The following is a 22,094-nucleotide window of genomic DNA, read 5'->3' as shown; positions in this document are numbered from 1 at the left end:
GGCGGATCGACTTATAAGAAACCAATTACGGATATTAACTTCTGAGAACGTAATATAAAATATGAGCACAAGTAATGTTCTTAATGTTTCTTATTTTTTTAGACTACCTATTTCGTTTTTTATATCAAAAACAATTACCCGTTATTATATCTTTTGTAAATATAAAAATAAAAATATTTTCAGTACCGTTAAAATAACACATATAATTGATTCCAATTAATTCATTAGTCACAGGACCGGCTATGTCTGATTAACGATATGTAAAGAAAAACGTGAAGTCCGCAATTATGGAACCATATCAAATCCATGCTACATGATTGGCGAAAGACAAATAACACAACAATTTCTTGTTCCGCGTAACATTACATAAAACTAGAAACAAGCTTAGCTTAGAAAACGCAAGGGCTGATACGCTATCAGCTGATCCGACGCAGTTCGCGATGGTAGGGCAAACTGAACGCATGCGCACAGCGCTCGAATGGTCGTCGGTGTAGACCTTAGACTTAGTACCAAAATGTGTTCAACTAGGAAGGGAATTAGAGTGACCAAGTATTTGTTGGCCGGTGTTACAGTTTTCTGTGTCAGTTGGATCGCCTGTGTCAACGAGTGGAATGCCAGATCGCACTGGAGTCCTCCACAACGGAGATACTCCACCATGAAGACGATTGTTGCCTACTCGGACGGCAAGCAGGCGGAAATGGATAGACCGTCTCCTGTCACTTGTGACCGACTTCCGGAATATCCTGTCATACCGGAAATTGTTAGTTACTCTCATATCCGTTTTCAGCATTCATGTCAATTGTTTCGTACGAAATTTCATAGAACGTTTTTTTTAAGTTCAATAAAGGTATGTAAATACTCCATGATAGAAATAGTTGGGAAGGAAATAAAAAAATCTAAAACATCATAGAAAAGGGTTAAATATTTATATTTAAATTATGGTATTTTGAATGGTAAATCTAATCTTAAATAGGAGATGTTAAATTGACCCAAGTGTATAGGACAATAGCTAGTTTGCATAATTTCTGCGATACTTCTCATTATGCATTCAAATGCTGTGTAAATATGCATGGGCTACTTCCTGGCTCAATGCACTTTTAAGACTTGAAAAACAAATATAATTTCTATTAGACTAAGGGCCTGTTTCACAATGTCCGGATAAGTTCCAAATAAGCTATTTATTACTTATTCGTAGGATAAATAGTATTCTTGCGTTTCACGGCTGTCAGATAGCGCTATACATCATGAAATTCGAAGTATCTTATTTGGAACTTTTATCTTTCGAATAATTTATGTGTTGCATAGCTATTTGGCACTTTATCCATACATTTTGAAACAGGCCCTAAGAGTACTATTTGTTAGATAATCATTTGAAAAAAACATGTATCATAAATGATATGGTTCCCTATGTGTACATAATTGTTGCTTGTTTGTCTATGTTGCGCAGCTAGTTACATATTTTTATTAGTGTATTGATTAGCATACCATAATTTCCCCGCGAATCGAACCTAAGGTCTCCGGATTACTCAATCGTTTTCTCATATTTTGTAACATTGTTTACAGTTTCGTGTATTTTTCTTCCAGGTAATAAGACAAAAGTGAAGTTGAAAATATTTAATTCACAAGCAAGCTTGAAAGTTTGAATAGTTTTGTTGTATTTTAGCTTCACCAAGGTGTGAGCCAACTACTTTATTATAAAACTTTCGTACAAATTTAAGTTTGCGTTATTATTATGAAGTTGAGTTAGTATATTATTAAAATAATGCATCCAGGTATTGTATATAAACGTTACCTGGAAAATACGATGCATTGTGAATTATACTTTGTGTGCACTTCCTGCATTCTACTCACGGTGTATAACTATTATAAATTGAAAACATACCATACATAGAGTACTGTATGTACCTGTACCTACTTTTCTAAGGTTCCTGCGTGGTACAATAAAAATTATATAAATACTTTTTATTGTACCACGCAGGCGATAGAGTCAACTATTTACATATTATTAAAATATTCCTTGTTAAAGTTGAAAAATAACGCAGGAATGCACAGTAATTTCAAGACTAATTGGCATAGTTCAACAGTAAAAAGCAACCCTACGCCTAACTGTAATGCAACATAAAATGCCGATATTAAACTAATTAATATTGTCTTGATTCTCTCTCTTACTAGTTTAACTTTAAGGCGATAAACGAGATACTTAGTTAGAAGTTAAACACATTCTTGTTTGGAATAGCGTAAATTTATTCATGTTCTTTAAAACATTTTTTTCAAGATTGGGAACGAAGTTTTTTTTTAAGTGTATGATACATTAGAAAGTGTCAACAAAAGTTTATCCTTTTATTTGGACCGCTGTGGGTGTTACTCGGCATATTTCTTTTTTGATTGAAGAAAACCTATGTATGCTGGGATTGAGATGGAACTTTTCTCACATGACAACCAACTTGTGTGATTATTTTCGTTGAGAATTCGTGTGTGACACTAGAAGCAGAGACACCTTTTATGTCTGCTTCTCTAGACGGCTTCAAACACAGACTTTCACATACGACAAGTTATTAATTAAATTAAATAGAGATATTTATTTCGTTGGTAATCAAATATGTAAACTCAGTTGATAATTGAGAGTTGTGATAGAGTTAGACGTCCCCGAAAGGCGTAAATATATTTTCGAATAGCGTTAAGAATGGGATACTTTATATGGCTATCAAATCACGACGTGTTCTTCCCTCATTGCAAGTAAAACTCGTTTTGCAATGATAGTGATAAGCTATCGCAGTGGATGCAAAACCAGAAATCAATATTCCTGAGCTATTTCTAATACAAGCCACCGACACATACGCACACGAATACAAGCAATTGTAAGAGATTCAGAATATATTATAATAAGAAATAGAGTATTATTACTTTACATATTAAAAATAAAGATGCCACTAATAATCGTTAATAAAATTTTAAAATCATAAAACATATAAGTACGTGATTACTGTATCTGTGCTTTAATTATTATGAATCATCATTATTTTAATAATTATAAGCAAATATTTACGTTTGTTAAGAAATGTGTATGATAATGGAAGTATATACAAACCCCCAACGTGGTAAAAGACTCAGTCAATTTAAATTTGATACTTAAAATAAATACAAGAAAATTAAAAATTAGCACGAACGGTTCAATATTTTTTTTAAGTTCAAATCAAAGTAGTTGATTTATAACATTGCTCTTAAAATTTGTAAATAATTGCAGCTATGTAATTTAAGACTCCAATCACTTATTTCTTTGTGCTTAATGGAATTATGTTTGATTGTAATAATTATATAACATGACCGGAGCCAAATTAGTATTGAAGGTATCGAACGTAAGCATTTTTTATACACTCTTGCACTGCTGTGTTTCTACTTTTATAATAATGATCCGGTTTTATATCCTTAACTAAGAATACATTTCTAAATTATGTAAGAAGTATCTCATATAGGTAGAACAAAGCAAAATTTAATATTAAATGCATAAATAATAACATGTATCCCTTATAATTGGATTTTATGTCGCTTTAATTTATAAAGAGTGTTGGCCTAGTGCTTCAGCGCCTGACTCTCATCCCTGAGATCGTACGTTCGATCCCCGACAGTGCATCAATGGACTTTCTTTCTATGTGCGCATTTAACATTTCCTCGAACGGTGGAGGAAAACACAGTGAGGAAACCGGCTTGCCTTAGACCCAAGAAGTTGGCGGCATGTCTGGTTCAGGAGGCTGATCACCTACTTGCCTATTAGATTGACAAATGATCATGAAACAGATACAGAAATCAGTTCCCCAGTCCTAAAAAGCTGAAGCGCCACTGAATTATTTATAATTTATAAAGAAATATACTGACTATTATACATTCAGCGAATAAATTTATATATAATGTACTTTAAAATATTACCTTGCAATTCATTTAGAATCAGCTAATTACCCATAATATTCTCAAATTAATATGTTTCATTAACATTTAGTCATCTCTTAACTTTTTAATTGGTAACTGTGTAGTTTCAACGCCATTAATGGAAGGTTAGCTATTTAATTGCATTCAACAGATCACTTAGCACACCTCATGTTTTATTAAGATGTACTACATTAAAATATATTTTATATTAACTAGGGGTCTAGGCTCTGAATATGATTTTGTCCCATTCGGTGTCGAGACCCTTGGTCCGTGGGGTCCTAGCGCATTAAAGCTTTTTAGGGAATTATCAAAAAGGTTAGTCGACATCACAGGAGAACGAAGAGCTGGCAGCTACCTCGCACAAAGAATTAGTCTAGCTATTCAAAGGGGGAACGCTGCTAGTATCTTCGGAACCTTGCCTAAAGGGACTCCTTTTAATAATATTTTTTAATAATTAAATTTTAAGGTTAGTTATTAGATATATTTTTAGTTTGTAATTGTATATTAATATAGTATGTGTTTTATGAACATTTTTTATGAATTAAACTATCCATATGAAAAAAAAAAAAAAATTATATTAAAAACGTAAACTTACTTGTTAATTAACCGTTAAAATATAAAAACGTATTAAAAGGTATTTTTTTAACTCCAAAAGTCTTGGACCTCCATGGTTGCATTAATTATAATATTAAAGATCCATTATATTTTTGATATTATTTATTATTGCTTAATATATCTAAAAGTACAAAAATAAAACAAAAAAAATTAAGGGGTTGGCACCTGAAGGGCACACACAACAAATTTAAATTTCTTATAAACCACACAACAGTTAAATTTACTTCCAAATGTGTAATTAATCGATAAAAAAAACACATCAATGAAAATACTTGGAAACTCATTATTTTTAGAATTTCTTAAAATGTCTCGTAAAACTCGTAAATAATATATTGTTACGAGCTAGGGGATCGGATAGAAAACGCCGTCGAATTATTCAAGGGTTTATTTCAATAAAATCTATGAGGAATTCGTTTACACTAATATCTTGAAATTACGCACAGAAAAGCACTAATAACACACACAATGAAACACTGTCACTAATCACTTAAATCACTCAGTACTTTATCACTGGTATCACTTAATCGCACTTTTTCTCTTCGCTGTTTATCGCTTGGAATCGCATTCAAAACTGAACTGAGTGATCGCGTTTTGGCTCGCTTATATATCCCTGGGAAGAATCTCGAACGATGTTTCCGATGTTTACGAGAACTTTCTAGGCGGGAGCGCTACTGAGTAGCGATCGCCTAATTCTAGAACGCGCGTACTTGCTATCTCTTTCGCACACTGCTACGTGCTTGTCGTACGGCGTTCTAGAGTTCTCGGTCTAGCTTCGAGAAGGTTCTTATCTTTTCTCTCTTTCGCGTGTCAAACAGTGCTTGTCCCACACCTAGAAAATTCGTTCTAGAATATTCCTTCTTCAAAGGGGTATAACCAGGCCTGAAAACGCCTGAAAACGGGTCTGCTAAAAAGTGTACCATTCGTCTATACGTGTTCTGAAACCGACTGAAAAAATGTTTCAGCCTCCTGAAAACTACGGCAACATTATGTAAATTTCGATTTTCTAATATGTGATTGACCCTCTCCTGAAACGGTCATAAATCATATTTCAGCCTGCTGAAAAGTTCTCTAAGTAGTGGAAAAATCTAAAAACATTGCAGTTGACCCGTCTTCGTAACACTACCCTCTCCTTAGACATGCTCGTCCCGAGCATCATTACTTCCTTTATAGGGCGCCAATCGATTTATGTGAACGACTTTCGGTTTGCTCCTTAAACCACTCATTTTCTTTATCCGGTAAGTAACGTCATTAATCTTCGTGACTATCGTGTATGGACCGTCCCAGTCGGCTTGAAGCTTTGGTGATTTTCCTTTGCGTTTTGTCGGGTTATGGAGCCATACCTGCGAGCCTTCTTTAAATTCTATGTGATTCGTCTTCCTGTCATACCTTATCTTCGTAGTCTCACTTATTTTGCTCTGTGATGCTCGTACGTGTTCATGGATTTCATACAGTCTATTACGCAGATCCGCCGCATATTCTGTAACAGTCTCCGGGGTGTCGGGTGGTCGTCCAGTTACAATATCCGCTGGTAATCTAAGTTGTCTCCCAAACATGGCTAAAGCAGGTGTAACGTTCGTTGTTTCATGAACCGCAGACCGGTATGACATTAGAAATAACGGAATATACTTGTCCCAGTCCTTTTGTTGGCTGTCCACCAATTTTGCCAAATGCCTTTCCAAGGTTTGATTAAAACGTTCCACCATTCCATCTGACTGTGGGTGATATGGAGTAGTCCGCGTCTTATGAATTCCCATTAACCGGCATACTTCTTGAAACAGTTGAGACTCAAAATTTCTACCCTGATCACTGTGCATCTCCAAGGGTACTCCAAATCTAGAGAATACGTCATTTACAAGTATCTCAGCTACTGTAGCTGCCTCTTGATTAGGAATAGCGAATACTTCGGGCCACTTTGTAAAATAATCCATAACAACCATGATGTACTTATTTCCTTTTTCTGTTAATGGAAATGGTCCGGCTATGTCAACTGCTATCCTCTCCCATGGTGCTCCGACATTGTATTGCTTCATACTCGCTCTAGTTCTCGTCTGTGGGCCTTTAACAGCTGCACAAGCTTTACATTTCCGAATCCAGTCTTCTACATCTTCGCGGCAATGTATCCAATAAAATCTCTCTTTAATTTTCAGAAGAGTCCTTTTCACTCCTAAGTGCCCGCCTGATGAGCCATCATGATACATTTCCAATATGTTGCGAACCTTGGATCTTGGCACAACTAACTGCAGATGAGATGCATCCCCTCGAGTATTTTCCCATTTGCGACATAATACTCCATTGTGAATAACTAAGCTATCCCATTGAGCCCAGTAACTCTTGGTCGTGGTGCTAGTAGATGCAACGTCATTCCATCGCGGCTTGATAGTTGAAGATTGCATCCAGTCCAGAATTGGTTTAATGTCAGAATCTTGTTGTTGCTCTTCCTGAATTAATTTCCCACACCAATCTGGACTAATGGTGTCTGTCCTTAGTATCCTTATATGGGCAACCTCTCTACCTTCGTGTCTTGTACAATGTTTGCAATCGTCCTCACATGGCCTTCGAGACAATGCATCTGCGTTCCCGTGGGCTCTGCCCTTGCGATGTTCGGTAGCAAAGTCATACTCTTGCAGTTGTTCGATCCATCGAGCCACTTGTCCTTCCGGATTCTTGAACTGAAGTAGCCATTTTAATGCAGCATGATCTGTTCTAAGACGGAACTTCCGACCTAACAAGTATTTGCTGAAGTGCTGCAGCGTCTTCACAACAGCCAGTAGTTCCCTCCGAGTGACACAGTAGTTCCGTTCTGGTTTCGACAACGACTTGCTGAAGTAGGCTATTACTTGCTCGTGCTCACCTTTTACTTGTGATAGTACACCTCCAATGCCAATTCCACTGGCATCTGTATCTACCACAAATTCGCCATCTGGATCCGGGTAGCCTAGTATCGGAGTCTCACATAGGTGGTTCTTGAGCTCATTGAACGCATCTTCGCACTCTTTGTCCCATGTGAATAGCCTCTTTTCTTCGGTGAGTCTGTGAAGTGGTTTTGCAATATCCGCGAAATTTTTCACGAATCGTCGGTAGTAAGAACATAAGCCTAAGAAAGCGCGGACTTCAGTTTTATCTTTAGGTACTGGCCACTCCTTTACCGCAACTATCTTATTGGGGTCTGTTCGAACACCATCCTGCGATATAATGTGACCCAAGTAGCTGACTTCTCTTTTGAAAAATAAACATTTCTTAGCACTAAGTTTCAGGTTGGCTCCCTGCAGTCTGGTGAGCACCCGTTGAAGATTCCGTATGTGATCATCGAAGTCTTTCCCAACGATGACTACATCATCCAAGTACACTAAGCAGGCTTCTCCTATCAGCCCTGACAGTACTTTCTCCATTAGTCTTTCGAAAGTGGCAGGTGCATTGCAAAGCCCAAACGGCATAACTTTAAATTGCCATAGTCCTTTTCCAGTTGAGAACGCTGTCTTCTCTTTATGACTTGGGTCTATCTCCACTTGCCAGTAGCCACTTTTCAAGTCTAAAGTTGTAAACCATTTGGCCCCACTTAAAGTATCCAAGGTGTCATCTATTCTAGGTAAGGGATAACTGTCCTTCTTCGTGATATCATTAAGACGACGGTAGTCGACGCAGAACCTTAAACTGTTATCCTTTTTCTTGACTAAAACTACTGGAGAACACCAAGGGCTAGAAGATGATTCAATGACATTATGGTTTGACATTTCCGCAATCATCTTGTCTATATTCTTTTCATATGCGACAGGTACTCGTCGCGGTCGCAAACGTATTGGTGATTCACTTCCAGTCTCAATTTGATGTTTGACTACCCCTGTTCTTCCTAAATCTCCATCGTGTGTAGCAAACATGTTTGAAAATGTATTCAATAGTTTCTCTGCTTTCGCAATTTCTTCTTTCGTCAAAGATTCCTTACAGTCCTCCAATACTGCTTGAACTATCTCGCGTTGTTTACTGACTGTATCATCTGCAGTGATAGCTCTATAGACGTCGTACCCACTTTTCAACGTGTTGCCCTTTAGAGAAACTACCTCATCTCTACACTTGAATGTGCCGTTCTTCAGATCAATCTTACAGTTGTAATGCTTCATGAAGTCTAAGCCGATAATACAGTCATCCACAATGTCAGCAATTACCACCTTGTGTCTGTATGATCTCCCACCAATCTTGAAGGTAGCGATACCTTCTCCTCGAACGGTTATGTGCTGGCCAGTAGCTGTAAGGAGCTGTACATTTCCACCAGAAAGACTTTTGTAAAATGATTTCAGAAGTTGGTATCTGATAACTGTCCGGGAAGCTCCAGTATCAAGGGTTAACTCACACCTAGTTCCGTTAACTTCTCCGTCGATGACAATGGTATTCCCATCCTGAGTTTGAGAGATCATAACTTTTGGGGCCTTCCTTACAGATCCGGCCAGCACCCGCCCCGTGGTCCTGGCTTCTATTCGTTTCCCTGCCGCTGTTCAGCGGCAGTCACATCCACTTCTTCGGGCTCCCCACGTCTTGTCTTCATTTCACTTTGGAGATTTTTCTTAGGGCATGAAAACCTCATATGCCCTACTTCTCCACAGAGGTAACAAGTGGGTCCACGTTGGGAAGTACGTCTTTCCGTGACAACCCTAATACGGTTAGGTCGAGAATCCTTGCAAAATGTTTCCACTTCCAACGCATGGGCAAGAGCATTCTTGAGGTCCTTATGATGTCCTAGGTTCACAGCCATTCGAATTTCACGGTCACGAATACCGTCGACGAAAGCTTGAACCAGCATCTTGTCTGCAACGTCTGGTGAGGATGCGTAGGCTTTCCTAACCAGCGTCTCTATTTCTACTCCCCATTTTTGCAAGCTTTCATTTGATTGCTGTATCCTATCCTTTAATTGAGCCCTATAGACGTGCTCTAAGTGTGCATCTCCGTACCGTGATTCCAGGGCATCCAGTAGTTGCTTCAACGTCACTTTACCTGTCTTGGTATCTAGTATGGTGAGGGCTTCATCTCGCAGTCCCATAATAAGGGCGGTGACAGCTTGATCGTCATTCCACCCGTTTGACTCTACTACAGTCTCAAACTGTACCTTGTACGCGCCCCAAGAAGATTTACCATCAAAGGGAGGCACTTTTAGATTTCCAGATGGTGCTACAGACGTTACGACACCCGTGGTCTTCAAGCACTGCATTTCATGTTCCAATCCGAGAATCCGTTTGTCCTGTTTCGATAGCTTGCTATCCACGTCAGATTCCAAATTTTCAATTTTTTTATCAACTTCTTGTTTAAGATCTCCTAATTTTTCTCCTATATGACGAGCCTGTTCCTCCATCATACGACGTGTCTGAGCCTGTTCTTCCACCATTTGGCGTGTCTGTTCCTCTTGACGTCGTGCCTGTTCTTCCACCATTTGTCGAACTTGTTCCTCCTGATGCCGGGCCTGTTCCTCCTGACGGCGTGCCTGTTCCTCCATCAATCGCCGAACTTGTTCTTCCTGGCGACGGGCCTGTTCCTCTATCAATCGGCGTGCCTGTGCCTGTTCATCCATCATTTGTCGTGCCTGTTCCTCTTGTCGTCTTGCCTGTTCTTCCATCATTTGGCGCAGAGCAAGGAGGATGTTGGCGTCGCTGCTTTCGCCCATTCCGCGGTTCGCATCAAAACTCTGTCTCCGGGCGGCGTCACGTGCTGCTTGTGCCCTTGTCTGCACTCCCTCCGCAGCTGGAGACTCTGCTACAAACTCCTCTGGATTCTCCCTTGGAGTAATTGGCATTTTTCTATCCCCAATTCTGACACCAAAATGTTACGAGCTAGGGGATCGGATAGAAAACGCCGTCGAATTATTCAAGGGTTTATTTCAATAAAATCTATGAGGAATTCGTTTACACTAATATCTTGAAATTACGCACAGAAAAGCACTAATAACACACACAATGAAACACTGTCACTAATCACTTAAATCACTCAGTACTTTATCACTGGTATCACTTAATCGCACTTTTTCTCTTCGCTGTTTATCGCTTGGAATCGCATTCAAAACTGAACTGAGTGATCGCGTTTTGGCTCGCTTATATATCCCTGGGAAGAATCTCGAACGATGTTTCCGATGTTTACGAGAACTTTCTAGGCGGGAGCGCTACTGAGTAGCGATCGCCTAATTCTAGAACGCGCGTACTTGCTATCTCTTTCGCACACTGCTACGTGCTTGTCGTACGGCGTTCTAGAGTTCTCGGTCTAGCTTCGAGAAGGTTCTTATCTTTTCTCTCTTTCGCGTGTCAAACAGTGCTTGTCCCACACCTAGAAAATTCGTTCTAGAATATTCCTTCTTCAAAGGGGTATAACCAGGCCTGAAAACGCCTGAAAACGGGTCTGCTAAAAAGTGTACCATTCGTCTATACGTGTTCTGAAACCGACTGAAAAAATGTTTCAGCCTCCTGAAAACTACGGCAACATTATGTAAATTTCGATTTTCTAATATGTGATTGACCCTCTCCTGAAACGGTCATAAATCATATTTCAGCCTGCTGAAAAGTTCTCTAAGTAGTGGAAAAATCTAAAAACATTGCAGTTGACCCGTCTTCGTAACAATATGAATCTATCGACAATCAATAGCTACTTTAAAAGCTAACATACTATTTAAACCCAATTAAGTATTTTATAAATAAATTGCGCAGTTCAACAATAGAGAAAGAGCTTTGCAAAAAGCTCTCTGATGTTTATAGAAAGCACAATGGCTAATCAAGCACGACTCCCTCACCATTAAAGCCTCTCTGAAAGCCATCTTCTAACACCACTTTATGAAATAATAAACTCTAAATCATTTATATAAAGTTTAAAACTGAATGTACTATTTCACTGGATACATTTCAAATTACTTAGAATAAATCAGGTTTTACATATACTTTCTCAAAAGCTAAGGAATACGATTAATGTAAATTTAAACCACTTCAGACTTTATTAGAAGTAAAGTTTGAATTCAAGACAGACCATTTTGATGCATACAGTTTAAATATATTTAATTATTTTTTTTAGTTTTGTCAAGTTTATATATTTTTTTAACAACTTTTTTTTGACTACTTGCTTCTCTGCATAAATAATAACTTATAATTTATAGTATAAGTTTAAGTTTTTACTACAAAAAAAGGTCCTTAAAATATCAACAAATATATTCCTATTTATAATTAATTGAAAAGCCAATTTCAACATAATTGTGTCGACACTCATTCTGAAAACGATGCCTTTGAGGTTATGTCAACGTTTTGTTCTAGAACCGCACGTGGTCACCCCATGCAGCTGAAGCCCTTTGGCAACAAGTAGAAGGCACTCCAGTGTCATTATATGCTGCGTATTACGACGAGAGGGCGCCACAGCACTACGTACGCGTTCTCGCCATTTTCCACGGTGAGTAAGGACATTCTCCAAATGCCTCCGTAATGATATAAGTATGGAACATGACTCTGGTACATTAGCTCTTGTTTATGACAGCTAAAGAAAAAATAGACTGAGGTTGTAATTCCAAAAGTAGTTCTTGCATAATTTTCGTTGCATTCAATTAGGTTTAAATTATTTATTTATTTATTAGTAATCTTACAGCTAACATACATATTATAAAATAAAACACTTAGGCAATTTACAAAACCAAATGAATATAATGTAAACCTAACACTTAGATTTAGGATATTAAGTTGTAATTACTAACATAGTTATGGAACCTTTAGTCCGGTCAATTTAGACATCCAAGGTTACAAAAATTCCCACTTGGCTGAATATTGGTAGGATTGCTCAATACACTATTATAAAGGAAATGTGAAAAGTCCTCATCGATCCGGCACGTGCAAAAAAATTTTCTCGGGGTCAAAGGTCACAAAAACGAGTTTTTCGCGATTTTCTGCAAAATGGTAAGTTTTATCATAAAATTAGCTCAGACAAAAATTGTATATCAGATAATTATCTATAAAAAATGTCTAAATACTTTTTTTCCTAAGAGCCACCATTTTTGAGATATAACGATTCAAAAAGTTGAAAGAGTTGTAATCATCATAATATGTATAAGTACACAGTATATTCAGCCAAGTGGGAATTTTTGTAACCTTACCCCTATTTTTTAGTCTAATTTGACCGGACTACTTGTTTTCCGAAACAAACAATTGTTATTTTTTATTTAAAACAGATAACATAGATAAACAATATTTATAATCATATATAGAAAGCATAAGTAATTACATTAATGGACAATAATGAATGAAAACTGAAATTTAACATTTTCCCACACTATAAAATACTAGCGGCCGGTCTCGGCTTCGCACGCAACATTTTTTTTCTAATTTTTGTATATATTGATAATAATGTTCTTTAATATTGTGATACATTTCTTTATTCTATTATCAATACTTTTCGTAGCGCATGCGGCTAAAGATATTTATATATACATTTTATTACACTTTGGGTAACATTATTGTAGTTTTAGTAGGAATCCTTATTTTTCTTGCATTTTCAATATCACATGTTTCATAAAATCAAATAATAAGAAGAATAGTAATAAGAAAGACGTTTAGAAATATTTTTACTGATCAGGAGCAAATTTACTTCTCATCTCTTGGTAAGGCTTACAAAATAAACACCAACTTCCAGTGTTGAAGATAATTAAGCTGCCGTCAAAAATATGACCTGAATTAGCAATCAACATAAATTTTTCAATGTTAAATTGATAATATCTTTACAACTTCATAAAGCTTTTCTTTTAAACAAGATTCGATCTAACTGTTGGTTCATACGCATTTTGCTTGTCGTATAAATAAAGAAAACCAATTAATTGAGGACTGTAGAGCAAGCCGTATCGAAAAATCTGCCCACTACCGCCTAAGGTCCTTTTTATGTGGCCAACTTTACGTTGATGTCATATTTTCCGTCCCAGTGTTATCTTACATTTTACCTTTATATTAAAATGTCAGTGAATTTAAAAATTAATTCAATACTGTTTGTTTGAATAAGCTTGTAATATAAAGTACATTATTATATTAAATATGTATAATAAGGAGGAATAATGTTTGAATGTTGTGATGTAGTAAACATTATATAGCACACTGAAAATCTTTAAATACTTTGAAGTTTTAAAAACCGTTTCTTACTTTAAATTTCTAAACTAAATATTGATAGGCGTGGACCAATTTAAAAAAGAAATCCTAAGATAAGCTAAGTGTATCACTTTGGTATACACTCAAGTCTTCTACCTACCATGATAATAAAGTTTGTGACTTATTGATTATGATTATTTTACATTGCTATAAATAAAATAATGCATATATAATAAAAATAGCAGTATATTGAATAGCGGCTTAGTAACTCAGTTAATTTGCCAGATAAATCGATATAGAACAAGCCTAATTAATATTACATTTCATCTTAAGATGTAGACGCCTCGGTTGACGAGTGTTATTGATTCAGGCATGGCCCGTGGGCGCATAGCCGCGATGTGTCAGATAAATTTAATAAAAAATGTTTACATAATGAATAACTACTGCTTATTTTCGAACATGACACTTTTATCTCAATCTCAAAACAAGATTTAAGACCCTTCGTACTCGCTTAACTATAACAGACATAGTTTTTAACATAAAACTATTTTAGAACTAGCCTCCGTTGCTTAGATGCTGAAAACAAATATCTATATTTAAGACTTATTACTAATTTGAAAATTTGACCGGTACCGTATGAAGTATCCGATCAAAGCTGTCCATGTCGGGGTAAAGGGGGTGTCATTGGATATGTAACAAACATAAAACTATATATTGTATTATAAACTAAAAAAACTAATTATTTAATTTGTGTACACACTTTCATAGATGTTATGAAGAATGCTTCGTTGATTTTGGCAAATTCCTGGAACATGCGTCGTTTCGCACTCATTTTGCGTCTTCAGACAGAAACAGCTTTAATTGTGGTAAATAAATCAGATTGACCCTATTTAGCCATCAGATTATGCTAACTGCGGCATAAACTGAGTAAAATACCCTTTATCGAGGTAACATACGGCCTGAAACGCGAGTGTTTGAGAGCGACGCGGGCGCAGGCGATAAGCAGGCACTCATTTGTCACTCGAGTCGAGAGGCGTCGTGTAAATTCCATCCCGGGAGAGATAAACGCCTATCCTATATTGTACTGACGTTCGGATTAAAACACAACTATCCTTTTCCTTTTAAGACAATTCTCTCAGGGGACGAAAAGAATTTTGCTTTGTACTTTGCGCCTTTATTTATGTTACCTGCGACAATACTTTATAGAAACAACGCTTTTGCTCACTTATTTGTTATGTATAATAATGTAACAAATTACATTAAGAAACACTTATAAATTATATATTTAAACTTCTGTGCACACAAGTAATATGAAACATAAAATACTATTATAAATGTAAAAGTGCTATGGCATTAATCGCTTACAAGGCGATCTCTTCCAGGCAACCCTTTCTAAGAGATAGCTCAGAGAAGAGCAAAAAGTGATAGGTAGAAGGATAGGAGATAGAGGTTCTGCTTTAAACGTAACTATTACCTACTGCAGTACGTTAATTCTCTAAAATAGCCACTATATAAAATAACTTCATTTTATATGAATAAAACCTCTGTATTATATAAAGCGCGTATTTATTGATATTATTTACAAAATTAAAGGTAGGTAGGTTTGAGCATTGCCTTATTAAAATAACTTGACTACATAATTAAAAATACTTATAATATCTCACAACGACATTAATACAGTATCATACTCTACTCAACTATACAATTTTATTGTAAATACATTACGTATTACACTACTATATTATTTCTAGCAAGCGCAAAATTGAAACTCTTTAACCTAACTGGTTTTAAAGCAGGAAGTGTCTTCCCAACAACATGATAGGCACAGTTGTTGCTTGCCATAAGCCTACAAACCGTTGTAATGATAGCCCGGGAAGACACCGCTATGCGATCCACCGAAGGAAATGATTCTAACAAATTACTATTATATAAGCTCCTGTAATTTTATTCCTGTTACCTATAGGATACTATATATTAAATACAAAAGGCATAATTTCATGCAATTCTGCAAACGAGTTTCCTGTGCGACTCACGAACACAGAGTTTTATTTAAATATGTTACATCCGTCTTGAAACGTCATTTGAATATGAAATTTATAAAACTAGTTTAATTCAATTAAATAATAATAATAATTCCATTTTGCAGGTCGTAATTTGTCTTCATTGGAAGACCTTTTCTGTCAAACGCGCGTCCTTCACGACGGTGGCTCCGTAGAAGTAGTAGCTGCGAAGCCCTTAGAAATTTGGTGGCAGGATTGGGACAAATCGACTAACGATGTAGATACGCCCTTTCTTCTATCTTGTCCGCTAACAGAACCTTTGAACAATAGAGCCGACGTGTCGATTGTCACGGAGCCTTGCGATAACCCGACAAATGGATTCCATATCGTGCCAAAAACAAATAACAAGTATCAAAGATCATTTACTATATGTGTTAAAGATATGAATTTTCAAAAGGACATTTCCCCATCCTTAATAGAGTGGATAGAAACAAATCGACTTCTAGGCGCAGAGGTTATCGATTTTTACGTCGATAACGTACATAAAAATACAGAGGCTACCTTGCGTCGTTATCAGTCCCAAGGACTCGTTAGACTATTTCAAGTTCCTATTAAAAATACAGCTCGACGATCCCTCTGGCAAAGGAGACGAGATCATTTAGTATCGTATAACGACTGTCTTTATAGAAATATACTGGAAACGGAATTTATTGTTCCGCTAGATGTGGACGAGGTATTAGTTCCTAAAATAACCTATAATTGGCATGGATTATTAAAACGATTGCCTCGCCAAGGTTGGGATCCTCATCATCACTCTGCTATATTGGTGCGTAATGTATTTTTCTTTGACTTTATGCAACATTTACATAATAATAATAAAACTAGTGATAATAGAAATAGGGTGAAACTTTATATGAAGCGCGACGACGTACGAATAGATGATGAAGTTTTAAATGAAATATTTGATCTTCATAGTACAGAGAAAGAGATTAACAAGCACATTACCGAAATAGAGAGAGAACGAAATGACTGTACAAACAATTTAGATGTGCCAAAATTATCTCGAAACATAGTAAGCTCGGCCACAATCAGCCCTATAGGATATTACAGCAAGAGCTTTATGCTAACTAGAAAGGTCTTAACAGCGTTTAATCACTACCCTTTGGCCAGCATCGGTGCAACGGGTTTTACTGGTTGGGCGGCACCATACAAAGAAGTACAACTCAATCATTACAAGGTAATTATTTCCTACATCCTAACGTCTGTTTAAGAAATGAATAACCATTTTCTAATTTAAAATAATGTAAATTAACGCTTATCCAAGAATCTTTTTGTAAGACAAAAGTTTTGTTATTGCAACATAAGCTAAAGAAGATTATTCAATACTTTACTAATCTACAACTATAATTGTTTAAACATATATGTCGCAGATTCAACGCGATTAGTAATTACGAAATTGGTGGTCGGTGGTGGTGTAACGCACTACTAACAATTTTTTTTTTCAATTTATCCCTAATGGGAAAGGCAAAGGACTTTAGCACTACTAACAAATTGACTTTGACAATTGACACATTGACATTTTACAACCTGTAAGATGTCTATGAAATAGCGTGGTGTTACCATTCCAATAAAACAAATGACATCGTGTTCTTTTTTTTATAACATAACCTAATAATAATGAAATAAATAAGTATATGATTCAAATAACTTTTATTAATTTATTTTGGACAGGAGACCTGCAACTTCACGATGGTGCCGGAATGTGCGGAATACGTTAAACGCTCGCGCATCGATCGCTCTGCACTTCATCTATCAAGACGCCTCGCGAGAGCCATCGCCAACACTATCTGCAAATGAACAATCTCTAAAATTATCGTTCATTATTTGACGAAAGCTAAAACGAATACTTGACAGGAAGTGGATACTGCTAGATTTAAACCGTTGCACTATATATAGACTTTATATGCATCGTAAAATAAATTTTTATAATTATTTACTTTAACTAAACGTAGGTAATATAATTTGAACGTCACATTACAGAATAGATCACTTTTAGTATGAGGTTCGATCTATAAATGGGCAATATTATGTCCATACTCATAAACATACAGTTTTTTACGAAGCCTAAGACAGTACGGAATGGCGTCTACATTCCATATAACCTACCCTGACCAGTATTTATTTCTAAGCTTTGTGGAACCAATTAAATAAAACTTGATAAGTTGGTACCATAATGAGCACTCGCTAGTACCTCATTAATCACATTAAACATAATGTAAGAAATTCTATGTATTGGAAGGAAATGAGCAAAAGAAATACTTCATGGCAATCCTGAGTAGTTCTATAATTACGTCCAGCGCCTTAGAACCACGTGAGTGGCGCCTATGGAGATAAATCTTCACGCTACGAATATAAATGTGTTTGTTACACGTCAAAATAACAGCGAGTCAAACTGGCTTCAAAACTGCAAAGAAACCGACTTTAAATTCCAACGTGTTCTGTATTTCACGGCAATGTTAATTAGTTGAAAGGTAAAAAAAGGGCTTGCTAAATTATTTCGCGCACAATGAAATGTAATCATCCGTGACAAAATAAATCTGTAATGTCGTTGTAATGTGTGGGAATATGAGTTCATGTCGTTGCCTCTGGCAAAGCGATATTGCAATTTAAGTTTTTCAACTTATCACTTCTCGGAATAACAAATTTCATTAGCAAAATATGTAGTTGATTTGTTTAAAGAATGAAAAGTTATTTAAGCACACACAGAAAGGTAAAATATTAAAATTTGATAGGTCCTTTTCGATCACAGAGATTTAATTAAGAAATTGTTTCTTTGTAATATTTCATTTGTAAAATAAAATTCGTTTGTTTTCAATATTGCATTTGTGTAATTTATGTATAAGTTAGTTTAGTCCCGCTGATGAAGTGAGCACATTAATTTCCATATTACATTAAATTTAATAGCATACACGAGAGAGGCATTGCAATGAAATGAGAGGCCAATTTTTGCTCATCAACAATGTTATTAAATTCATTGTTATTTTGCATGACAACTTGAGTACCAACGTAATCGGTCAGACTTTCTGTGCATCTCATTACACCCTTTTCTAAGTAAACATTTTTTATATGGATCGTCAAAAAATTCTGCTGCACTTAGCAAATACCTAAGGTAATTATAATAATTAGCCACATTGGGTGGCTGTACAGGATTTTACAATTCCCCTTAGCTAATTTCTTTATTTACTTTACGCATCACAGAGCTAATTATAATTTGAACAATTCAACTGCGACACACGCGATAAATAAAACATTGCAATCGAAATCCAATTACAGGCTATCTTTGATCTGAGTAGTGTTTAATTTTCGCGGTGGACGCAATAAAAGTCTTTGCATTGTACGCTTCAGTGTGGTAGAGGCTGATTAATGTAGTGAGCATTGATATCACTTTATCAAGCATCAGACCGTACGCACAATGTCCAATAAACTGAGATGCTATCGGAGGCTGTAAATGAATCAGTGCAGTGCGCTTTGTGGAACTTAGCTGCGACGAACTCCGTTAATTTATTTACATCAGGTGAGCCTCCTGCCCGTTTGCCCCTTGTTCTATAAAAAAGAAAACATACTTTATTTGTTAGGTTGAAATTTCTGTTATTATTATCTAAATTTTTATGAACAATTAACGGTTGATTGGCATTTCACTTAACTTATTAAGCGACTCAAATTCTAGAGACTGTAATAGATCTCACTTGGTTAATCAATACTCGGTTTGTTAAAAGAAAGAAACGTTAATAAAGCAATTCTATATATACAGAAAGGTAAAATATGCGTACTTAGTATCGAAAGTTTAAATCGTGCTATATGAATTGAAAGTTATAAAAAAAGTTAACGTCTTGCCTCTGCGATTCTGATTGTTTTCGCGAGTAAAAATCACAGCAAACTTTGTTTTGCGTATTAAACTTTCTCTCAGGCTGAATAATCCAATCGTGACCGTTATTTTGTTTTATCTGGAATAGCTATCCAAATGTCACGATTTTGCAACTCTCGACCTCTTTTGTGGAGACGTTATTGAATAAAATGCATCAACTGTGTTTATATTATGGAACGCATTTTACTGGTCACGAGTTGGTGTTTTGCTGGGAATTGACATAAAATTATGAAATCTATATATGCAACTGACACATAGTTTAAAAATAGAGGCAGGTTTTCTTTAGGGATAAGGGCTCATCTGATGTTAAGACCACCTCTGCTTCATAGTGACTTTAACACCCGAAAGAGGAGATAATATATTTGACGGGATTTTTTTTATAAAAAAAAATTGGACTGCTGTCAAATAACAAACGGACTCCTTTTATATTATAGCTGAACGTTTATTGTATAAAAAAACAACTTAATTTAGAAAACGCTTATGAATGTAATTAGTAAAATAATGGAAACCAGTTACCAACAAATAACGATAAAAGTCAACATTCTTGTCAGGTATTTCAATTAAATTTCCGTATAAACTTGTTATTTAAAGCTAATTTTTGAGGTTTTATTTTAAAAGTATCACCTAGCGTGTATACAAACATGACAATATTAGAGATAAAGTGGAATTTAGTGCGAGATTACGAGCTTTGTTTATCTTTTTGAATAATCAAGTAATTTACTCGCGTAGCAATATCAACGTGATAATATTATTTGTGAAATTTTATGCACAAACACAGTTTTGATTTTACTAAAGAAAAGTATATATACGTTTCTTTTAAACCGAAAAGCCTTATTTTAAAGTGTGCACTATTTCGTTAGCATGCTGCATGGTAGCAGTTGTTACCATCTTTAAGGTAACTTCTTAAAGATATCAGACACTACTTGTCCACATGTCCATCTTCTCCTTCCAAAGTTATCGTGATTCATGTGTATTTTTCTCTTTTTTGCATTTCTTGCGCTTATTTTATCTAAGAAGAGATTGCTCATAATACAAGGCCGCTAGTTTTGATTTAACTACGTCAATTGCATTATATTTCTGTAAATGCAACGAAGCGTTAAACATCTTCGAACTGATTATTTCGTCGGTAATTGTTTCTATTACCTCCAGGTCGTACCTTTTAGATGGCTTTTTAAATAAAAATCAAGGTGTACCAAGGTTTTTCCATTGGTTTTTTTTTATTGTTTATATAGAACAAGGGGCAATCGGGCTGGAGGCTCACCTGATGTTAAGTGATACCGCCGGCCATGGCCACATGACCACTCTCAATGCCAGTGAAAAAAAAAACAAATAGAAAAAACAAGTTAAACAGAGAGTTACTCGGGCACTCAAGAACACGCTCAAATGTTTTATCTGCTATTGTATAATAATTTAAGTTAATATTTATCGTTAAAGCGCCATTTAATAACTCAATCTAAGTACATAAATCATTTTCTCCAACATATCGTATGCATCAGATATCCATCAGCATTGGAGTAATATGAATTACTTGCAATGGCACATGCCTAGTCATGGATAGTAATCTACATACCTCCATATGTAAGTAATGAGTACGGTGCTTGAGGGTAAGAATTTATGATTAATTTATCAGGGAATTTGAAACCTAGAATCTGTTTATAATTTTATATGATAATTTTATCAATGATCCTTAGTTTACACACTGGTTGATACCTTCAATGCCTGACACAATGCACTTAACCATTATTCTATATAAAGAATCATCGTGAATTTGGTTTTGGAGTTTTTGAATTACATCCGGGTATGATGATGTGGACATCTCGACGACCCGCCCGGAACTTTCTGCCGCGGAACACGTCTTTGGGGATGCAGCTGCCAGGCTAGGTATTTCCGAACTGATACAACTAAGTTGTCTTCAAGAAAAGAGCGTTCTGTTCCCTGTATGGCCTGCAACATACCGGCATCCCGGCGTTGTTGGTGTCACTCAAGACTTTAGCCAAAGTGTCCTGCCTGCTCGTTTGCCTCCTATCACATAAAAAAAATTCAATTCCTGTATTACAATGGCAATACTGAGACACGGGAATCTACTCTAACTAAAAATTTATTGATTTTATTTGTAATTACAGGCAAGCAACGGGTGCAGGTGATAGTTACACTTATTTTTAAATTATAGTTACTAAAGCAATTTACTATATTACAGCAATTAATGCTTAGAGCTCATTAAATTCTAACATGTGAACGCGAAGCAAGCTTTTTATAATGGTTTATTAGTATGAATCTTGTTTATGAGTACTATTATATTTACAATACATTCAACAGCTTACATAAAGAATATTCATGATAATGTTCACATACTAAAGTTAAGAAAATTAATATTAAGGCCTTTAGTGTGTACGACAATAAGGTGAGTTATAATAGTTACCGAGATGTCCTTTTGAAAAAACAGACCATATCCGTTATTTTCAATGTAGACGCGAAAATATTATTAGAATATTTTTTTAAATTAAACGTTTTTCGTTATTTTAATATGTACTTATGTTAAATGTCATATTAACA

At 35.8% G+C, this 22,094-nt stretch overlaps 1 protein-coding gene across 1 annotated transcript; it reads left to right on the top strand.

The window, feature by feature from the left end:
- Positions 1-439: 439 nt before the first annotated feature.
- Positions 440-17,486, top strand: LOC110992386. Its single transcript, XM_022258188.2, has 4 exons — positions 440-760; positions 11,811-11,943; positions 15,763-16,853; positions 17,348-17,486. Exons 1-4 carry the CDS (start codon positions 479-481, stop codon positions 17,471-17,473), a joined length of 1,632 nt encoding a protein of 543 aa, XP_022113880.2. The 5' UTR covers positions 440-478; the 3' UTR covers positions 17,474-17,486.
- Positions 17,487-22,094: the final 4,608 nt, after the last annotated feature.

The sequence above is a fragment of the Pieris rapae genome, chromosome 14 (genome assembly GCF_905147795.1).
Source record: "Pieris rapae chromosome 14, ilPieRapa1.1, whole genome shotgun sequence".
Lineage (NCBI taxonomy): Eukaryota > Metazoa > Arthropoda > Insecta > Lepidoptera > Pieridae > Pieris > Pieris rapae.
This window is presented reverse-complemented; position numbering and strand designations above follow the sequence as displayed.